General features: G+C 35.6%; 2 protein-coding genes and 1 long non-coding RNA gene across 7 annotated transcripts in view; 2 read left to right on the top strand and 1 right to left on the bottom strand.

The window, feature by feature from the left end:
- The window catches only part of STYX (serine/threonine/tyrosine interacting protein), a 38,732-nt gene extending 32,019 nt beyond the window's left edge, over window positions 1-6,713 (top strand). The window contains exons 10-12 of one of the 3 annotated variants that reach the window (XM_014540993.1): window positions 2,992-3,085; window positions 3,521-3,541; window positions 5,161-5,233. In XM_014540993.1, the coding sequence (XP_014396479.1) occupies window positions 2,992-3,085; window positions 3,521-3,541; window positions 5,161-5,198 (153 nt within the window). In that variant the 3' untranslated portion in view covers window positions 5,199-5,233. Of the gene's footprint in view, window positions 1-2,991; window positions 3,086-3,520; window positions 3,922-5,160; window positions 5,234-5,756 lie in introns of those variants that run through there. The other 2 variants (XM_005867882.2, XM_014540992.1) reach the window with 2 other exon arrangements.
- Window positions 6,714-11,199: 4,486 nt separating this feature from the next.
- GNPNAT1 (glucosamine-phosphate N-acetyltransferase 1) overlaps window positions 11,200-22,691 on the bottom strand; it is a 14,202-nt gene continuing 2,710 nt past the window's right edge. The window contains exons 1-7 of one of the 3 annotated variants that reach the window (XM_014540991.1): window positions 21,464-21,468; window positions 21,341-21,346; window positions 20,388-20,555; window positions 19,059-19,121; window positions 14,548-14,675; window positions 13,353-13,414; window positions 11,200-12,202 (exon numbers count right to left, since the gene is read on the bottom strand). In XM_014540991.1, coding sequence (XP_014396477.1) covers window positions 12,055-12,202; window positions 13,353-13,414; window positions 14,548-14,675; window positions 19,059-19,121; window positions 20,388-20,541 — 555 coding nt within the window. In that variant the 5' untranslated portion in view covers window positions 20,542-20,555; window positions 21,341-21,346; window positions 21,464-21,468 and the 3' untranslated portion in view covers window positions 11,200-12,054. Of the gene's footprint in view, window positions 12,203-13,352; window positions 13,415-14,547; window positions 14,676-19,058; window positions 19,122-20,387; window positions 20,556-21,340; window positions 21,347-21,463; window positions 21,469-22,691 lie in introns of those variants that run through there. The other 2 variants (XM_005867881.2, XM_005867880.2) reach the window with 2 other exon arrangements.
- On the top strand, window positions 12,231-14,145 carry LOC106726361. Its single transcript, XR_001362422.1, has 2 exons — window positions 12,231-12,625; window positions 13,633-14,145. It is a non-coding gene; the product is annotated as an uncharacterized LOC106726361 (long non-coding RNA).

Below are 22,691 nucleotides of genomic sequence, written 5' to 3'. Positions count from 1 at the left end.
GCCACCCTGAAGGGGCTGTTGGCAGCCTGAAAATGGCCCTCAGCCCCTCACCCAGGCTGGCCACACTCCCATGGGGTGAGGGTCCCCGCTGGGGGGATTGGCCAGCCTGAAAGCGACCCTCAGCCCCTCACCCAGGCTGGCCAGATACCCCAGCGGGACCCCCACCCTGATCCGGGACACCCTTCAGGGCAAACTAGTCGGCCCCCACCCATGCACCAGGCCTCTATCCTATTTAATAAAAGGGTAATATGCACATTGACCATAACAGCAGAACGACTGGGAATGACTGGTCACTATGACACACACTGACCACCAGGGGACAGACACTCAATGCAGGAGCTGCCCCCTGGTGGTCAGTGTGCTCCCACAGGGGGAGCTCTGCTCAGTCACTAGCCAGGCTGACAGCTGCCAGCACAGCGGTGGGTGTGGGAGCCTCTCCCGCCTCCTCAGAAGTGCTAAGGATGTCCAACTGCAGCTTAGGTCTGCTCCCAGCTGGCAAGTGAACATCCCCTGAGGACTTCCGGGCTGCCAGAGGGATGTCTGACTGCCAGCTTAGGCCCGATCCCCCAGGGAGCGGGCCTAAGCCAGCAGGTGGACATCCCCTGAGGGGTCCCAGACTGCAAGAGGGCACAGGCCAGGCTGAGGGACGCCCCCCCCCCCCCCAGTCCACAAATTTTTGTGCACCGGGCCTCTAGTTGGTTAATAAAATTATACATGTTTCAGGAATGCAATGCTATAATACGTCATCTGTATATGTATTGTATGTTTACCACTCCAAATCAAGTCTCCTTTCATCACCATTTACCTCTTTACCATCTTCTACCTCTCCCAACTCTTCTTTTCCCTCTGGTAGTCACCATATGGTTGTCTGTCTATGAGTGTTTTTTTTTTCTCTTTTACTTCATTTAAAAGAGAAACAGTGGTATCTCTTTTCTCACCTTGTTTGTGTAAAATGTTTTTTATTTCTTCCTTATAGTTATATTATAGAACAGAAAGTTAACTGTAATTTATTAGTTTCTTTGCCTTTTAACAGTTGTGTAAAAACATCTCTTTTTAAACTGATTTGAAAAAATAATAGGCACTCATGGTTTAAAAATTTAAAATTCAACAATGCCTAAGGAGAGTACAATGAAAAATAAGTCTCCCTAATAGTATATCTTAGTATATCATTCTAAAACAGCATGTATAGCTCTATCTAAAAAATATTTTATATGTATATGTACATATATAACAATTTTATATGACCACTTCCTTTTAACATGGGCCTTTAGATTGTTTCTAGCCTTTGATGATTATAAACAGTATTGGAAAGAATAGGTGCATCTCTCTGTGAATATACCTGTAAGACAGGGGTCCTCAAACTTTTTAAACAGGGGGCCACTTCACTGTCCCTCAGACCGTTGGAGGACCGGACTTTAGTTTAAAAAAAAAAAACTATGAACAAATTCCTGTGCACACTGCACATATCTTATTTTGAAGTATAAAAACAAAACGGGAACAAATACAATATTTGTATTTGCATGCAGCCCGTAGTTTGAGGACCCCTGCTGTAAGATAACTGATCAGAGTGGAATTGCTGGGTTAGAGGGCACTTGAAAGGTGATATCAAATTAACTCTAAAAAGACTGAAGTAATGTAAACTTAACACACCCAAAAACAAGGAGACCTGTTTCGCCATCCTCTAAACAATACCAGTAATCAAAAGTATTTTAACAAACTTTTTGGTTATTGTCATATTGGTGGTAAAGTGCAACTCCTTATTGTTTGCCCATTTTCCATACAGGTTGCAGGTCTTTTTCTCATTGGTTTTTTAAGAGCTCTTTTAAGGAAATCTGTCTTTAGCTAATTGATTTGAAAAGCTATTTTTATTATACAGTGAATTCTGTTCTGTACTTGGGTGTATTTCTGGACTTAGTATTCTTTTCCATTGATCTGCTTATTGCTCTACCTGTATCAAACAATTTTAAGTACTATAATATATAAACAATTTATAGTATGACTCAAGACCCCCTCATATTCTTCGTTAACTTTACTGGAAGAAGTTTTATAGTTTTTAATGATATATTCACAGTTCAGAAAGAAATGGCTCCATTAAATTTTTAGTCTTCTGCTTTAAGAATATGTTCCAGTTATTCAAATCAGCTTTTATATCTTTTAGTGTTTTAAAGTTTTCTCTGTACAGAATATATGCATTTCTTATGAAATTTATTCCTAGGTACTTTTTTGTTCCCATTATAAGTGAAATTGTTTCTTCTCCCCGTGTATTTTCTATTTGGTTATTTGTATATAGGACAGCTACTAGTTTTTATTACATTTTCAGTTGGCAACCTTATTAAACTCTTATTCTAAGAAATTTTCTAGTTGATTAACTTAGCTTTTAATCTCATCTTCAATTTATAATTTGCCACTTTGCTAATTTTATATTGCTTTCTCATTGAATTTTCATTCTATCAGAACAATAAGTAATAGTGGTGAAAGTATCGTACTTGTTATCCTAATGCCCCAATACATATTAATTGGTAGTTCAGTGTGTGATACCCTAGTGCAGTGATGGCGAACCTTTTGAGCTCGGCGTGTCAGCATTTTGAAAAACCCTAACTTAACTCTGGTGCCGTGTCACATATAGAAATTTTTTGATATTTGCAACCATAGTAAAACAAAGACTTATATTTTTGATATTTATTTTATATATTTAAATGCCATTTAACAAAAATCAACCAAAAAAATGAGTTCGCGTGTCACCTCTGACACGCGTGTCATAGGTTCGCCATCACTGCCCTAGTGCAAGCTATTGGCCTGCCTTGATTTATAGTCTCATCAGTAAATGTGACATTATGAGGTAAGAATTTTAAGCCTGCATTTCTCTTACAATAAAATGGTACCAGATTTTTTGGTATAAACTTAAGAATACTAATAATGTACACATCAACCACTGTTTTGGGTATCCAAGAATTTAAATGTATATTGAAGTTAATTAAAATTATATTTTAGGAATATGAAGCCATCTACCTAGCAAAATTAACAATACAGATGATGTCACCACTCCAGATAGAAAGGTCATTATCTGTTCATTCTGGTACCGCAGGTAAGGGTTTTTTCATTTTTGAGAAAGTTGTGGGGAGAAAGATGATAGTACATGAAAGGTAGAAAAGAATCATATTTTGCTCGTTACAAGTTACACTAATAATTTAAATTGTTTATAAAAAAAGAATTTCAAATTTTAATTTTATATGAATAAATATGTCTTATCTGCTGTGTGCACACCACTAACTGGTTAATCAGTGTAAGCTGATTAGAAGATCAAATTTCTACTTGGTTTCATTTTAAATCTCTAAGTAGTATAACTGTGTTGCCACTTAGATTAAAATAATAAGAGAAGTCTGGTGAAGGGGTGATCTTATTAAGAATAAATGATAGTTAATAAATGAAAGTATGTTTCAAGCTAGAGTGATTAATGTCAACTACCTCAAGTTTTTCTTTTGCTATGGATGTTCAAGCCCTTCTCCCTTCCCTATTTCAGAGTCCTCGCCCATTTTCAAAGGTAATGACTCAAGCACACACTCACAATCTTTTAACTTTCACCTTCCTTCCCAAGATCTTGTTACACTTGTTTGCTGTTCTTTTTACTTTACTGGAGCACTCATAGAATTTGCTCATTTATGGTGTTTCTCTCCCAAAGTTCATTTCATTTTCATTAGAATCAACAGACTTATATGATAGGAAGAACAGGTTACATTCCTACTGTGTTTTTGGCTGGAAACTGAGCACTTGTGATCTGAACCACAAGTCAGTCCAGCACTTTCTTCACTGTATTGCGCAGCCTGTTGTGACAGTTTTATATATTCATCCTTCAGGCTCAGCTTCCTAGTTGTCCTTAACCCTTTTTAAAAAAATTTATGATTTTAGAGAGAGAGAGGGAGACATCAGTTTGTTGTTCCAATTGTTTATGCATTTATTGGTTGATTCTTATATGTGCCTTGACCAGGGATTGAACCTGCAACCTTGGCATAACAGGACAACCCTCTAACCCATTGAGCCACCCGGCCAGGGCCATTAACTGTTTTGTTTGTTTTTTTTTTTGCTACCTCCATCTAGTTGTTATCCAATCTGCTAGGGTCTGTTTCCTCAGTACCTTTAAAGTTACTTCCCTATTTTACAGTATTCCTAGTCTCCATCTAGTTCAGGCCCATGTTGGCCTCCTATCCAAAGTCTTTTCGTTTGGTCTGTTTGAACATTGTGGCCAGACTCATTTTCACTAAAGATAGTTCTAATTGTGATATTTTTCCTGTACAGAAGCCTTCATTGGATTAAGTCCTACAGAAGAAAACACAATAGATAGTGTCATAGGTAGTAATTAAAGTCTCTTCTGATCTTTTTTTGCACCCCTCACTGTTGCTCTTTTTTCTTTAAGCCTCACCCGAGGATGATTTTATTGATTTTTTTGAGAGGGAGGAAGAGAGAGACAGACTGACATTGCTTTGTTGTTCCACCTATTTATGCATTCATTGGTGGTTTCTTGTATGTGCCCTGACCAGGGATCGAACCTCACCCTTGGTATATGTGGACATGCTCTAACCAACTGAGCTACCCCGCCAAGGCCTGTTTCTCGTTGTTATTATGCACTCCATAATGTTTTTCTTCACCTCTTTTTTTTCCACCTAGAATCACATTTAGTCTCTCTGTTCCTAAAAACTTAGTTCATGCATCATCTCAAGAAAACATGATTAACTTACTCTTCCTCTAATCCCATCATTGAAACTGCTCTATCTATACTCCTCACTTTCTGCCTTGCATTAAGGTTATTTGTACCTTACCTCCCTTAGTAGAAGGTACAAAAGTAGAAGGTGCAGCACCTTCTCTGACACTCAGTTGCAGCAGCGGTACTTAGCCTTGTCTAGCATGTTTTCTTCTTTATCCCACTGTCTTGGTTTATATTTCTGTCCTTATTTGATTAATCTTATAGTGACAGATTAATTTCATGTTGGAATCTGCCCTCTGAATTAACATTATTAATGTGATTTAGCGCAACGGTTAGAGCATAAATTTAAGGCCATCCCATTGTTAGGCATATAATAAAGCACCATTTTACTAGTCATTGTTCCCTAAAGTTTTCCTCCATTGAGATTCAGATTTTTTTTATTATACCTATTGGCCGTATAGTGACAGGTTTGATTCCATGTGGAAAATTTCTGTACTAGCGGACTCTGATGTGAAGAGTGGATAAAAGAAAATCTCTGCTTTATGTGCTGCATGCTGTCCTTTCTCCCAGCTCTAGACTTGTTGATAATAAAAAACACAGCTTCAGTGGAAAAATATTTTCAGCAGCATCTATGAAAGCAAAGATAATTATATCTGCAAAATAAAATTGTACAAATTTAAAATTAATTTCTTAAATTTTATGTCCTAAGTCACATGATTATGATGCCTAAAAAAAATAAACTTGATAATCAATTGTTCTGTACCATTACCTCTAAAATTTCTATTTCAAACTACTTTAAAAATTAATGTTTATCATTTACAACACCTAAGACATACTTAATTCTCAAGAGGGAAAATGTATTCTGTTATGAAGATACAAAGTTATTTGTGTAATTCATAACAAGAGAATTTACTAAAGTTTGCTGAAAGTTCAGTCATGGAATTGTCTTAGTGCATATATACATGGCAACACTTCAATAAAAATGAAACTTACTAGGTATAACATTTCTAATAAATTTAAGTTCCCATTATATGTTATGTTCATGCAATACATTTAGGCAGTTTGAAGAGAACACATGAAGAAGATGATGATTTTGGAAGCATGCAAGTGGCTACTGCACAGAATGGCTGACTCAAGAGCACCATAGAGGATGTGAATTTCTATTTGGGAAGGAGGAAACACTACAGACAATACTAATGTAAAGTGGTAAAAACACAAGTAGTTTCTTTTCAATTATATGTTGCTTCCAGATGTGTTTCTCTACAACTTATTAAGCAACATTGTAAGATTTCTGCAATAGATGGCACTGATGGTTTTACTCCTTTTCTTTTTATTAACACTTTACAGTTTTATTATAAACTAAAATTTTGGACTTGCAAAGAGGTATTATTGCAATAATGCACTTTTCATACTTGAAATTTATTTGTATGATATAAAGTTACTACTTTAAACAAAATGCAAAGTTAGGGGAATTTGTTTATAAAATTTGGGTAATTTATAACAAAATTTCCTAAAGTTTGCTAAAAATTCATTTTGTGTTCTATATATTACATTTAAAAAAATAATTTTACAGTTCAATTTTATGATGGAGCCTCTTACAGAAACATTAACAAATGCAGGAACCTGTCACCTTTCTTTTTTATTATAATTAAATAGCTTAATAACCTTTTTATTTTTTAAAACATCTTCATCCCTTATCACTAATCTTGAAATCATGACAATAAGCCAACTATTCTTACTTTAAGATGATCCAAGTATTGCTTCCTTTCCTATTACCTTTCTAATTTATTTAGTCTATAGAAGAAAAATATCTAATGAACAAAAGATGCATTGCTTTATACCAGATGCTCAAAAACAAGGAGAGTGTTAGATTTTCAAGTGACTTTCTTTTCACATTTCTTAGAAGCCAAATGTTGTTTGTTCTTTTTAGAGTTGCTTAGCCCAATTTTTTGTCCAAAATGGTTCTAAATAGACTATAATAAACCAATGTAGCACCATTTTTTTCCTAAATGAATCCCAAAAAAGAAAAGTGCCTTGCATCATTAAAAAATAAATAAATCCTCATGACCTCTAAATGAGTATGTAGAACATTGAAAAATTTTTAACATTTTTCTTTAACTTTTTAAACCCATAAATTAGTTTAAACTGAAAGTCTGAGGCTTGAAGAAACTTCAGTAAATAATTTGGGGAAATATTTACTCCTTTATTTTATATTATCCTAATAATTCTTTGAGGTTGTTCTGGCTCAGACAGAAGCTTTTCTTTGAAGATGCATTTATTGAGGAAAATGATTTGTGGGAGACTTTAGTGTATTTTAAATTTGTGTATGAATCAGTTCTTTACATTGAGTTAATCCAAATTTGCCCTATAATTTGCATTAGCAAAGTCACTTTCAATTGTTTTAACAAAAACACTTTTGCTATTTTAAGTACAATGTGAGGGAGGAGTGTTTTAACTTTTTATAGTTGATGATTTAGGTTAGCACAAACAAAACTCCTTTCTCCCTTTTCTCAGTCCTCTCTTGAGGTGCTTTACTGATGGGAATGATTTCCATACATTCCCTTGGTACCAAGAGGTACTATGCAAAGTGACATTACACCAAGTTACTTGCTAGGCTTTCTTCCCTAAAATGTAATAATACAGTAAAAGTGTGTTTTATCAAGCATAGCAAGAGTAAATTAATTAAAATTGCTTTGTTAATAAGAGTCAATTCCTGTTGACCCAGGTGGTATTCCTCTTCTGATTTCCCTTCCCTCTCTCTATTTTATGACCCTGAAAACAACATGTTAATTCCATTGTGGTCTGTATTTTGTTGTGTGATTATGTCATTTGGTGTGGTTGGCTAGTTGAGTCAAAATTTGCACTGAGTGTTCAGAAATTCCAGTTGGTAAAGTGCCAGATAACACAGCTTCCCTGTAAATAGATCACTATTGGATAAGTCAGCAAAGATCTCTCTTGTAATCTAATAATATATGATGCTTCATTCAGCAGAAAGTCTGCTCAAAAGGATCTTCATAGTAGTACATTTAGGCTTTAAAAATGAGGTAAAGATTTTTAAAATTAGTTTCTTAGGTATACATATCCTCTCTAGTAAGTTGGGCCAAAAAAATACAGATTTAGTTATTTATAGCTGATAATTTTCCATTTTTTCTAACCACTATAATTTTTATGTTCTCACTAAAGTGCCTGCCCAGCACTGTACATTAAAGACTCTCTATCACAACACTAGGAAAAGGGACTGTCATGAGTACAATATTAATGTGGACAAAATGATATTCTTTCCTTCATTTAAGAACATTGCAAGTTCATTTTATCTGGGATCCGTTCTTCCACCTAATGTTTAACTGGTAGCTCTTCCAGTCTTTCTTCTATTTAGTTCCATTTCTGTGCTTTATTTCTACTGATGTTTTGTGATAGTTAACTATGATACATTTAACCAATCATGACTTATTTTCTAGAATATTTGAATAATGTATAAGTGGCATAGTTCCCAATTGTAAACATTAAATATGTCATCTGGGCATAGAATTTAAAGTGAATTTGCCTCAAAACATAGGACAACTGTTTTATTGTCCATTTTGAAAGTGAGAAACTTAAATATTGAAAATATTCAAACTGGAATGGCAGTATTCTAACCTAATATCAGTTAATTGGTTTATATTATTTCATCTACTAGATATTTTAAACAGCAGTTACTTTTATTTGTATCTACTCTATGGTGGAAATGTTAAATCGTGATAGCTTTTGCTACAAACTCTCAACCACTTAATTTTTAGAGTAGAATATGTATTTCAGGGGGATTTTGTTTCAGCTGAATTTAGAAGTAATGTCAAAATGTTAAGCATGTCCTTTTTAAGAAAATATAAGGTTTCTAATTGTCTTATTACCCTGGTAATTCAAGTGAATTAGAAGTATTCAACTGCAATCTTGAATTATAAAGTTGGGATGCATATATATGCATATATATCAGAGTCTCAACTGATGTAAAGTAAATGAGCAGTTACCTGGTGAATTCTTTTTTTTCCCCCCCAATAACTGGCTTAACCCACACTTCCACAACAAACTTAGCTTCACTTCACTTCAGTATTTACTTTATTGTTGTTCATTGAACAGTGCTCCAAAAAGGAAACGTTAGGAAATAGCTGAGAATTATTAAAAGATTTTATTTTATGTTTTGGTCAGAAAAATGTTTCTAAGGTCTTTGAATGCTGGATTTCTTTGTCTTACCCATCCATGGCAGCTAAAAAAAAAAAAATCACTCAAAATATTCAGGTTTACATGTTAGCTCTCTTTATAGGGAGTTGCCATACCTCACAATTCAAAGTGTATTCTATAGATCAGTACATTATACTGACATGTAATTGCAATTTACTATGCAGCAAAAATTCAAGACAAATAACCTACAGTGTCTACTTACCTTTGTATAGGCAATTGCTTAAGTTACTCTGCTTTTAACATTTGTACTTAGACAAAATGCTTATGTATGTATAGGAATGTCACAGTGCGAAATGCTGCTAGCCCAGATACAAAGTATTAAAATTATTTTGTGAAGATTGGTGGTTGTATTAAAACTATTGTGCCGTTATACCTCAAAACGATTGAAAAGTTCATTTATACTGCTTATGCCTCAGAACTTCTTTATTTAGATTGTTGGCTTCTAGGGAGAAGTAACTTAGTTTTATTCCCACAGATTAAGGAGGGTAAATGAACATTGGAAATTGATAAGCACTTAAGAGTATCTTCCAATACATTGTGGACACACACACACACACAAACTATGGTCAGTAATCAATGTAAGGTGCAAATTTCAGCTCAAGTATATTTTTAATTGATCAAGTTTAAAGTTGGGAGTGAGGAAATTCATCTCTAAAAGAAATGGTAGGTGATCTATGCAGTTTCCAGCCCATTAAAAAAATACTTCTTGCTTTGTACCTCTTCCCCTCATTAGTCCACCTACATACTATTCTTCATCAAATATGCCATTACTACACCAAATATTTTAGATACCACTAAAAATGCAAAATATTACTGAATAAACTATGACAAGCCCTTGATCATAAAATATACCCAGATTTCCAAAATGTTACCATGTCCAAAAAATGCATCTTACCAGTAGAATCAATGATATACAAATAGACACATATGTGGGGCACAATAAAAATCGCACCTTCCACTTCATTATACTTTTTCAAAAGCAAACAATGCTCAAATTTGTAAATATAGTTAAATAACATGTTTTTACTCAAATTTACTTAAAATGTGGCTTAGAAAATCATAAACATTCTCTGGTTAACTAACTAATATAGAACATTATTCTCCTCATGACATAATTTAAAAAAAAAATTTTTTTTCCTGTCACCATTATCCTATGCCCTCTTCCACCTCCTTCCATCCCCACCACCCTGTAATCACCACCCTGTTGTCCATGAGTTCTTTCTTTTTTGCTCACTCCCTCCACTCCTCCAATCCCCCACACCCCGAGCTGTCTGCCTGCTCTCTGGCCTCATGACACAATTTTTATATTCTATACCTTGCTTGTAACTATTTCCTTTAGGGGGGATATAAAGTAAGACCTTAAGAACACCATTTTAAGCAGCAGTTCTCAACCTGTGGGTCGTGAACAATGAAAATACATCTGCATATCAGATATTTACATTACGATTCATAACAGTAGCAAAATTACAGTTATGAAGTAGCAACGAAAATAATTTTATGGTTGGGGGTCACCACAACATGAGGAACTGTATTAAAGGGTCGCAGCATTAGGAAGGTTGAGAACCACTGAAAGGAATTTGTTGAAATGCCAACTTTGTAGATAGTTTTACATCAAATTGTTCAGTGCTCAAAAATGTAATAAATTTTGCCTTTTATTAGGCTTATTTTCTAACATGGATGTACTTGGTAAAGCTACTGTCATGGCAAGGTTGTGGGAACTCCAGTAAAGGCAAAACTAGCTTTGTTGCTTTCATGAGAGACAGTTCAGTTCATCCATACAGGTCATCAGTAGGTAGTAGTGCACCCTCTATTGGTGAAGGGCTTCTATGGTTTCATTTATTTATTCATTTATTTATTAAATATGTTTTTATTGATTTTAGAGAGGGTGAGAAAGAGAAAGATCAAGGTTACAGAGAAACATCAATTGGTTGCCTCCCATACACATCCCAACCAGGGATCAAACCCGAAATCTGGGTTTGTGCCCTGACTGGGAAAGGAATCAGTGATCTTTCAGTGCATAGGATGACACTCGACCAATTGAGCCACTCCAGCTAGGGCTGGGTTTCTATGGTTTTTTAGAAACCAACTTTAACTTACTGCCTGGAGAGAAAGCCAAAATCCAGTTGAGGTAGGTCTGAGTCAAAGGGATGAGAAACAGGTGATCTTTGCTTTCCAAGTTCATTTTATAAAGAGTACACAAAACTAATGTTATGAACCATGACTTGACATAATAGTTCAAAAGAAGACTCAAGAAAAGCACAGACATTAGGATTCTAACAAAAGGCTATTAATCATAAGAACAGGTTTAATATAACATGGAATGCAAAAGATTAGAACCATTAATGACATATCTAATATGTCTACTTCTACTTAAAAAAAAAATCAGACCAGAATAATAGTTGTATTGTATGCCAGAATTTGCTAATTCATTGTTTTAAAGTACCTTATATTTGCTTTTAGGTACTTTAAATAAAAATTATATTTTACACATAACACAGGTGGCACTTTGCCTACATTAGAATTATATAAACATTTAGATGTACATTTACATTATTTTATTTTGAATCTTATCACATAAGTTAATTTTCATTTCTATTTTAAAAGACTGGCCAGGTTATTTGTCAATACAGCATTAGGATCAACACATGTTGTACAGTATTACATTTAGTTATGTCTAATGTATCCAATTTCAAGTAATACATGGGAAATGGCATACATTAATTCATATTTAAATGTTTCTTTGAACCAAAAATATTAATTTTAAGAATGTGATAAACAGCCTTATTCATTTTATGCATTTCTTAAAATGAGCAGTACACAGATAGCAAATACATAACTCCTATAGTCTACCAAGAAATAAAGCCAAATTTTAGAAAAATACAATGCAAGAAAAGATTCAAGTTAAAAATATATTCCTTTGAATAAAAATCATCTTCTATAATATTCATTTGTAATCTAAACTCACAGAATGTCCCACCAGCCCAAAGTAATCTTCTAAATGTCATATTTGTTGTACTACAATATTTTTCAACCCACTATTTGTGGAGGTCACTGGGTTGTAGCAAACTATTTTAACTTTAGGAAGGATATACAACCTTGTTGCATTAGCTCCCTTGACAAATGTCTTTCTTAAAAGATTTTTACTTTAGAAACCTTTGACACATGTAGTTTTCTTCAGATACTGTATATCCAAACTTTTTATAGAAACCAGAATTTTGTGGTAGACATTCAAGGGTAATCTTATAACAGTTCAGTTTCTTGCTTAGCAAAGTAAGGGTTGATAATAACCTGAAATTTAAAAAAAAAAAAAAAAAAAAAAAGGAGGGAGAAGTTATAGAGCATTTGTTAATAGAAATAGATTTTAGTAACAATATGAATATTTCATTAAATTTCAAATTTATATTAGAAATAGGTTTAGGTCATGGCCATTCCCTCTATGTATTTATTTAAATATTGTAAATGGATAAGCATTTAAATCACTGAAAGCATTTTAGTTTGTTTCAAATATACATTATCTGATAATCTTCAGCCAGTTAATGAATGGGACATATACTAAATTCACCCTAACCCTCTTTAAAAATAAGTTTTAAGATGATGAACACTAAAGATTGTCAACCATTTAAAAAATATGGCCTATATTATTTTTTTAAGTGTTTTTCTCTAAATCTATTCAAACTTCTTAGGAACAGTCAACATTCCTACACAAAATGGGTAATAGCTTTGTTCTTTATCATTTTTAAAGTGACTCTAATGTTTGTGAAAGTAGCTATGAGATTAACTCTGTTTTGGTTTAACTAATATGAAGTAGAAAGAAAGCAAAAAGTATACTTCTTTCCAGTATATGAATGGGATTCTAACTGCCTTAGGAGTTTTTAAAAAACTTAAAAAAAATCTATAAAAATTTACCTGAAGTGTTTTCTCATGTTTGCATACAGAACATCTTAATTGAAGTTATAAAATTATAAAGGATATCACAAAGTGAAGATTAGAATATTAGAATTTGGTCTGTTTTTAAAAGTTTTAAGTAAATGTATAAAGGATTATACAGTAAAGGCTGTTTCAATATGTTTCTACACCTTAGGAGACTGAGAACACTTTGTTTTAAAATATGACAGAGAAATGGGGAAATCACCTGACTCAGCCAAAAGTTTCTGTTTCCTACTCGTGTGAGAATTTGACTATTAAAAATTAATTTATAGATGTTACTGTCTGCAAAATGGTACACTTCCAATTTCCAAAGTTTATGGTAAAACTAATGTAAAAATACTTTGCTTTCATTAAATTCAGTCATAGAGTAAAAATGGATTCATAATTCATGACGCCAGAAAGAACTTCAAACAGCAAAATATGTTTAACAAGTATCTTGGCAAAGAACTGTAAAGTGAAACACAAAAAGCATTGTAATTTATCCAGGATTACCTTGTTTCTGCTTACTTACAATTTGCCAAGCTGCTTTCCTCTGCATTCATCACTAACGACAACATCTTCTACTCTTCCTCTCTGAAAATATTTACAGTGTTTAAAGGACTAAACATGTAGTTTTGTTTTTAGATAAATCAACAAGTGATGGATGGTAAAAATTCAGACAAAAATAAGTGTTTTGTGAACTTGAACTTAACATAAACTAAAATGCAAATTATTTTATAGAAGAAATAATATAATGAATCAACTTGTGGTCTAATCTTGTTTTGTCTATATCCTGAACCTCCACACCCCAGTGTTTTAAAGCAACTCTCAAAATCTGAAGCACCGAAGGGTAATTTTGTTAATCCATCATCCTACTTCTTGCTTAACAGCAATTTATTTCAGACATCCAAATACAATTTATTAATTTCTAATACAAAAGCCCCAAAATTCCTAACTTACAGAAAACATTCCAAATGTTCCTACCTTTACTATTTCATGTTGAGTCATGAGGAATAAAGGGGCTCTATAGGCATTAGAAATGTCACAATTAGAAAAGAATGTGGTATTCTGAACCTTTTATCATTTGGAAACTGATGGGAATTTGTCTTAGTGTAGTATATTCAAAATACTGTTTTTAAAAAAAACCAGCATTGGGGAGTCTAAAGATTACTGCCAAGTTTCACAAAGCTTTCTTGTTTTCTCTATGACCATATCAAATTGAATACCTTACAGAACAATTTCTAGCGAACAATTCATATTGTGTGTTTTTTAACTTTTTAAATATATTTTTATTGATTTCAGAGAAGAAGGGATAGGGAGAGAGAGAGAGAGAGAAAAAAAACACACATCAATGATGAGAGAGAATCATTGATTGGCTGCCTCCTGCATGCCCCACAATGGGGATCGAGCCCACAACCTGGGCATGTGCCCTGACCGGGAATCGAACCATGACATCCTGGTTCAAAGGTCAACACTCAACCACTGAGCCACCATGGCCAGGCCCAATTCATATTGTTAATACATTTTCTTCCTCAAAACAAAGTGGGAAATTGCCTCTTAATAAGAGATTTCTAGGAAGCAGAACTTTTTCAAGGCAATATGCCTCTCATTTTACAATGAAAAGTAGTGAGAAAACAGATTTGTCTAATGGAAACTCAACATAGGTTTTGCTAAAAAAAAAACACATCTGCCCATTTTAGCTCATTAGCATTAATGTGAACACATACCTTAGCACAGGAATGGGTGAATTTATGTTCTATTATCAGAGTTGCTGTAGCAACAATCTGTCCTAAAGTCACATCTTCCACCACTGTAACATAATAATCCCCAGATTTCTTCATGTGCTCAAAAGATTCTGTGGAAATTAGAAGACAGTGTTATGTAGCAGACATTACACTGTGTTAGGTGGCAAAAAATGAGGACTAGCTGACTTCATTACTGAACATTTAAAGCTATTTTACCATAGTAATTTGTATTTTGTTTTTAAGAAAATATTTTAAATGACCAGGTAGTTGAAATATCAGTGATTAATAAGTTGGAATATAGTCCATACATTTAAAGAATATGCTAGCAAGGTAAAAGACTAATCCAGCCTTTTTAGGTGAATAGCACTTATACAAATAAATTGTATATGTGCCACCTCTGTGACTAATAAATCATAACTCACTTTAAATCGCTTTCTTGAACTTTTACACTCGGCAGATATTTGAATAGAACAAAAACTGCAAATTTTTAACAAAAGAATGTTTTTACATGGCTCCATTCTGTAATTTTTAGTCTGGTTTCCAAATATTTTGGTGAAAGTAGTTCTGTTTTCTCCTTGTGATCTCAAGTGTTTCATGATTACATGACTTTTTAGAAATTACAGTAATCATTTTGCTTTGTTCCCTTTGAAGGCACCTCATAAAGTAGTTGAAAAATATGTCTCCATTTCTAAGTAATTGAATAAGATAGAATAAGAAAGGAAAAGACCTATAAAAACAATCAGGGGAAAAAAGGCAATAACATACCCATCAATAAATACTTTAGAAGGTCTGGTCAAGATGGTGGCATAGGTAAACATGGTACTCACATCCTCCCACAATCACATCAAAATTTTTGACTAAAATACAGAACCATTATTCAGAACCACCTGAAATCTAGCTGAACGGTAGTCCTACAACTAGGGAATTAAAGAAGCAGCACATCCAGACTGATAGTATAGGTGGAGATGAGGGGTAGAATAGTGGAACCCACGTGTGGCAGTTTCCCTGAAGAGCGAAAGGTCCCTGCCCCACACTAGGCCCCTAGCCCAGGGTTCCAGTGCTGGGAAGAGAAGTCCCCACAACTTCTGACTGTAAAAACCAGCAGGGATTGTGGCTAAGTGACATGGAGGCTGTGGGAGTCCCAGACAGTTCCTCTTAAAGGGTCCTTGCGGACTTGGACTCCCCCTGAGCTCCAGCACCGGGAAGCAGCTTGAAAGGAAACTGGGACATTCAGGGAGGAATTAACTTGTCTGGAATCAGGGCAAGAGCTGGAGGGGCAGCTTTAGAGGCCAGTGTTTCTTTACTGAACACTCCCTGCCACAGAATGGACAGGCTGCACCATATCTGAATCTCCATCATCCTGGCTCACTTTTCACTCTGCCTGATGATTCCCTGAGACCCCACCTCTCCCTACTTGCAGGCTCATCCAAGTCATTTCCAGTGGCCTTTCCATACAACTGGCCCCTCTCACCTCATGCTTTGGACTTTCCTGAAATCTTCCAAATATGCAGCAGCTGGCATCAGCATACCCCAAACCTCTCATCAGTGGCCCCAGGCCCGGCACTAGTGGCAGCCTACCCTGGTCCACAGGTTGGCCTCTTCTGGGCACCTCCAGACTCAACACAAGTAGCAGCCATATGCAGATTGCTTGTAGCTCATGCTGGGTGGCCCCGGCCAGGACACAGGCAGAGGCTGACTTTGCACCTCCCAGGGGGCCCCAGAGCCAGTGCACCTGGTGTTCAACTTCGACCACACCAGACTACAACCCTTCCACCTCCACAAATGACTCAAGGGGTGGACTCAGTGAACACCAAAGCCCCACTGAAGCAAGTCCTACTCCATAGGATTGGCTCCTGCATAGCAGCTCCTCTGCTGTAGTTGAAACTGGTTCTCACAGCCGATCAGCCAGGGGGTCAATCCTTCCCAGTGATGCCAACAGTAATTAAGGCTCAACTAGAATGGGACAGTGTACACAGCTCACACAGGGCACACCTGGAATGCCCAGCTCTGGTGACTGGGAAAGCTGACCTACTGGGCCCTACAGAACACCTACTATACAAGTCCAGGAGACATAGCAGCTCTACCTAATACATAGAAACAAACACAGGGAAGTAGCCAAAATGCCGAGACAAATATGTTACAAATGAAAGAACAGGAGAAATCTCCAGAAGAAAACCTCAATGAATGTAAGCAAGAAAACTATCAGATATAGAGTTCTGATCTGGGAGAGATTAATCAAACATCTTATATGTATATATGCATTACCAATGGACAGACAAATAGTGTGGTGAAGGCTGGGCAGGGTGGGAAGTGGGTGGAGAGAGTTAATGGGGGAAAAAGGGAGAGACATCTGTAATACTCTCAACAAGTAATGGTTATAAGGATGCTCAAGGAACTTAATGAGAGCCTCCAGGAACTTGGAATTTCAAGGAAATTAGTGTGAACATCAGCAACATAAAAAGAGGACATAAGTGAAGCATACACTAACTGAAATGAATAATTTACAGGAGATCAACAGCAGAGTAGAGATGCCGAGAATCAAATCAAGAATTTAGAATATAAGGAAGCAAAAACCACCCATCAGAACAGCGAAAAGAATAAAAAATATGAAGATAGTGTAAGGAACCTCTGGGACAATTTCAAGCACACATACATTCACATCATGGGGATGCTGGAAAGAAAGAGAAGGAACAAGAAATCAAAAACCTATTTGAAAAAATAATGACAGGAAACTTGCCTAACCTGGTGAAAGAAATAGACATACAAGTCCAGAAAGCACAGAGAGTCCCAAACAAGATGAACTCAAAGACACCATAATTAAAGTGACAAAGGTTAAAGACAAAGAGAGAATCTTAAAAGCAGCAAGAGAAAAGCAGTTAGTTACCTCAAGGGAGCATCCAGACAACTATCAGCTGTTTTTCCAACAGGAAACTTGAAGGTCAGAAGGAAGTGGCAAGAAATATTCAAAGTGATGAAAAGCAAGGACCTACAACCAAGATTACCCTACCCAGCAAAGCTATCATTTAGAATTGAAGGTCAGATAAAGAGCTTCCCAGACAAGAAAAAACTAAAGGAGTTCATCACCACCAAACCAGTATTACATGAAATGTTAAAGCATCTTCTTTAAGAAAAAGAAATAAAAGATCAAAAATATGAACAATAACATGGTGATAAATGCATATCAACAATTGAATATAAAAATGAAAATGAACAAGGAATCTAATGAACAAAATAAACTGATGAATAAAATAGAACCAGAAAGCTTAGAAACATGGGACAAACTGACAAATTTAAGAGGGAAGGTGGTTGGGGGTGGGGAGAGATTAACCAAAGATTATATATATACATGCATTACCAGTGGACAGACAACAGGGTGGTGAAGGCTGGGGCAGGGTGGAAAGTGGGTGGAGGGGGTTAATGGGAAAAGGGAGAGACATCTGTAATACTCTCAACAATAAAGATAAAAAAACAAAACTTTAAATGTAAATGAATTAAATGCTCCATCAAAAGTTGATTGGCCCTGGCTGGTATGGCTCAGTTTAGCATTGTCCTGTGCACATAAAGGTCGCCCAGTTCAATTCCTGGTCAGGGCACATACCCAGGTTTCAGAATCAATCCCTGGTCAGGATGTGTGCAGGAGGCAACTGATCATTTCTCTCTTATATCGACTTCTCTTTTTCTCTCCCTCTCCCTTCCTCTCTCTCTAAATTCAATAAAGACATTTTTTTTTTAAAATTTAAAGTTGAATGGATAAGGAAGAAGTGGTACATGTATACAATGGAATATTACTCAGCCATAAAAAAGAATGCAATCTTATCATTTGTGACAACATGGATGGACCTAGACATTACTGTGCTAAGTGAAATAGGTTAGACAGAGAAAGACAAATACCATATGATTTCACATATACAGGGTGAAGCAAAAGTACTTTTATAGTTGTTCGTATGGAAAAATACACAAATAATAATACAAGAATAAACTTTTGTGTACTCAAAACTGTAAACTTACTTTTGCCCCAAAGTGTGTGGCATCTACAAAACAGAGACAAACTCATACATACAGAGAACAAATTGATGGTTGCCAGATGGGAGGGGGGTGGGGGCTGGGTAAAAACAGTGAAGGGATTGAGAAGTACAAATGCAGTTACAAAATAGTCACAGAGATGTAAAGAACAGCATAGGGAATATAGTCAATAATACTGTGATAACTATGTATGGTGCCAGGTGGGTACTTGAAATATTGGGGGAACACTTTCTAAAGCATAAGACTATCTAACCACTATGCACTTAAAACTAATACAAAATAGTACTGAATGTCAACTGTAATTGGAAAAAAAATTTTTTTAAAGAGACCAAAAATAGCTAATTAGCTATTTGAATAATTTCTATTTGAACAAAAATACATATAGTATAGACAGAACAGATCTCTAAAAAAAATAAAATCTTGTTTTTTATTTTTTTTTCATTCAGAAAAAAAAAGGTGGTAGTACTTACTCATAAATTGTTCAGGATTGACAACTCCAGTCTCTGTCAGCTGACCTAGTACCTTAATAAAACCTAGTTTTGCAAAAACAGATTTCCAGTCATGAGAAGAGCAAATGAAAGAGATATCAAATGAGGCAATGTATTAAATAAGCAGGTGAGATCATGAGCAATTATTTTTTTTAAGTTTAATGAATCCTTTAAAAATTATTGAAAAAGATTAAATTAAAACCCTTTATTCTTTCTGCAATCACTACATAAAACAAAGAAAAATAGGTTTAACCAAAGTTTTTCCCTGCCTAAGATTTTTGGAATATTAACCTTAATATTCAATACGTTCAATATTTATAGAACCAGCGTGTACATTTCTCAATGTAATTTGCATTAAATACAATGCAAAGGATGCTTCATATTCCAAATATGTGCTTTGGTTTTACTTAAAAGTGCAAGATTCCCAATGACCAAATATGATACTATATGAAATGTAAATAATTGTTGAAACTACAATTTTTAAATATTTCTGATTAATTTCATTCATGTTAATGTGGCACAGCACATTTTAGAACTTTGAGAATCTTTTTTTTTTTTTTTTATAAGATTTTTTTTATTGATTTCAGAGAGGAAGGAAGAGGGAGAAAGAGGGAGAAATATCAATGATGAGAGAGAATCATTGATTGGCTACCTCTTGCACACCCCCAACTGGGGATTGAGTCTACAACCCGGACATGTGCCCTTGACCAGAATCAAACCCAGGACCCTTCAGTCCGCAGGCCTATACTCTATCCACTGAGCCAAACTGGCTAGGGCAAACTTTGAGAATTTTAATGTCTATACAGTCAATGACAATTTGACCAAAATTAGTTTCTTCGTATTTCCTACCACAGGGAAAATGGACAAAATTGACTTTTGATTATGAAAATTTAAGGAAATCATTTTGGAAAATACAGATGCTAAAAGATGAAATAACATGTAGACAAAATCTTTTGCATTTTATCCAAGGCAAATTATCTCTATCCTTATTCCCCATCTAGCTTCTTAAAGATTCTTCCTTATGTGCCATTTCACATGATAACTTCTTCCTTTATAAGAAGTCTTTTGGCCTCTTATAGGAAGGAGCAGTGTTGTACTTAAATCATTTGAAGTATTTCATAGTAATATATGGTCTTAGCCATGACACATACACATTGGAATTGTGGTTCTCAGTCACTTTAAAAATGAAATACAAAACATAATCTAAAGTCAAGTATCATTTTAAAAAATTATCACCATCATCATAATGTTTGTGGAGAAAACAGAATGCTAACTACAGTTCTAACCAGGGTTTGTTAACTGAGTCCATACCTCTATTTAAATCAGCAGTACAAAGAGGCCTCAAAACCAAACCTTCTCCAGGACTTGTTGGGGAGATGGCTGGAGAAAATGTAGCTGTATTCAGGCTCCAGTCCACTTCTTGGAGTAGACTTGGGTCAAACATAGGTGTTTCATCAGGTACCATCTTTGCAGTAAGATCTAAAATAAAATTTTAAATGTTAAGGCAATTTTTAAAAATAAACTTTTGTTGATTTCAGAGAAGAGAGAGGGGGAGAGAGATGGAAACATCGATGATGACAAAGAATCATGGATCGGCTGCCTCCTGCACGCCCCCCACTGGAGATCGAGCCTGCAACTGTGGCATATGCCCTTGACTGGAATCGACCCAGGATCCTTCAGTCTGTAGGCCAATGCTCTATCCACTGAGCAAAACCACTAGGGCAAAGCATTTTATTTAATAGAAGGAAAGTTACTATGATTACTATACCCAGTTAGAGAAAATATTCTATTTGACACCTGCCTCTAGCTCTTTGAAACATAGATTTTAAAGATGTATATCAATAATACTAGAGAACCGGTGCGTGGATTCGTGCACTGGTGGGGGCATGGCCTGTGGGAATCGGCCCGCTGTGGGAGCGCCGCTCATCCAGGTCAGCCAAGCGGTAACCCCACTGTAGGAGCGCACTGACCACCAGTGGGCAGCTCCTGCACTGATTCTGTCCCCTGGTGGTCAGTGTATGTCCTACTGAGTGGTTGACCAATAGTTCTGGTCGTTCTGCCATTCGGTTGCTGGGCTTTTTAGATAGATAGATAGATAGATAGATAGATAGATAGATAGATAGATAGATAGATGATAGATGGATAATGCCAAAAAAAAACAATGCAGGAAAAATTAAAGTCCATTTAATGACAGAACAATTTTCCCAACAACCCAGCTCCCAGCTGTTCCCTATTTCATAAATCACAATATGCTTAAGGGCAACTCTTAACTTTTCCTTATAGGTTGATTAAATTTCTGCCTGTATAACCTGATGTGACTATAAAGGTAATGCTGTAGAGTAATAGAGGCTTTGGGAAGGTGGGATACTGTAATAATAGAAACTAACATTGTTCAGCACTTATGTGCCAGGGATTGTTCAAAGAACTTGATACACTACTAATTCAATTATCTTGATAGTCCTACAGGGAAGGGACAATTATTATCACCACTTTAACAGAGGAGGAAAGGCAGGCAGACATGTGCACTAATTTACCCAAGGTCACAACATTAGTGGCGCCAGGATTTAAACCTAGGTATGGAAAGAGCATGAGCTCTGGAATCAGACCTGGGGTTCTAATGTCACTGACCATGGCTAAGGTAGGTAAACTCTGAGAATCTGTTTTCTCACTTACAAGATGGGAGGAAATTACTGACAGGATGAAATGAATTACTGTATATAAGCACCCAACAGGGCCTGCCACACTTCAAGTGTTCAATAAAATATCCTTTAGTTAGCAATTAATTTGAAATTCATGTTTATAAATTCTTAATTTTTTTTCACATTTAAATTAATGAGGTGGGCACTGTGCTGGGTACAGGTGCTACAAAAAGAATGACAGATCGTCTATTATATTTATGTTAAACTGATAATTAGCATTCTTGGATAGGAAAGAACAACTTTTTTTTAAAATCACAGTTTTTTCTTTCATTTCCCCCCTCAAAAATGATGCAGATTACGGCCAACAGGCATATGAAAAAATGCTCAAAGTCACTGATAACCAGAGAGATGCAAATGAAAACAACAATGAGGTATCACCTCACACCCGTCAGAATGGCTACCATCAACAAATTAACAATGACAAGTACAGGCAAGGATGTGGAGGAAAGGAAACCCTAGCACATTGCTGTGGGAATGCAGATTGGTACAGCCATTACAGAAAACAGTATGGAGTTCCCTCAAAAAATTAAAGATGGAACTGCCAGTTGACCCAGTGATCCCACTTCTAGGGATAGAGCCTAAGAAACCGGAAACACCAATCAACAAGTATGTATGCACCCGTATGTTTGTAGCAGCACAATTTACACTAGCTAAGATCTGGAAACAGCCCAAGTGCCCAGCAGTAGGTGAGTGGGTAAAAAAGCTGTGGTACATTTATACCATGGAATACTATGCAGCAGTAAAAAAGAAGACTCTCCTACCCTTTGAGACAGCATGGAGCGAGTTGGAGAGTATCATGCTAAGTGGAATAACTCAGAGAAAGACAAATATTACATGATCTCACTCATTTGTGGAAGCTAATTAACAAAATAAACTGATGAACAGAGAGGATCCAGAGACCTGGAAGCATGGAACA

The sequence above is a fragment of the Myotis brandtii genome, unplaced genomic scaffold (genome assembly GCF_000412655.1).
Source record: "Myotis brandtii unplaced genomic scaffold, ASM41265v1 scaffold253, whole genome shotgun sequence".
Classification (NCBI taxonomy): domain Eukaryota; kingdom Metazoa; phylum Chordata; class Mammalia; order Chiroptera; family Vespertilionidae; genus Myotis; species Myotis brandtii.
This window is presented reverse-complemented; position numbering and strand designations above follow the sequence as displayed.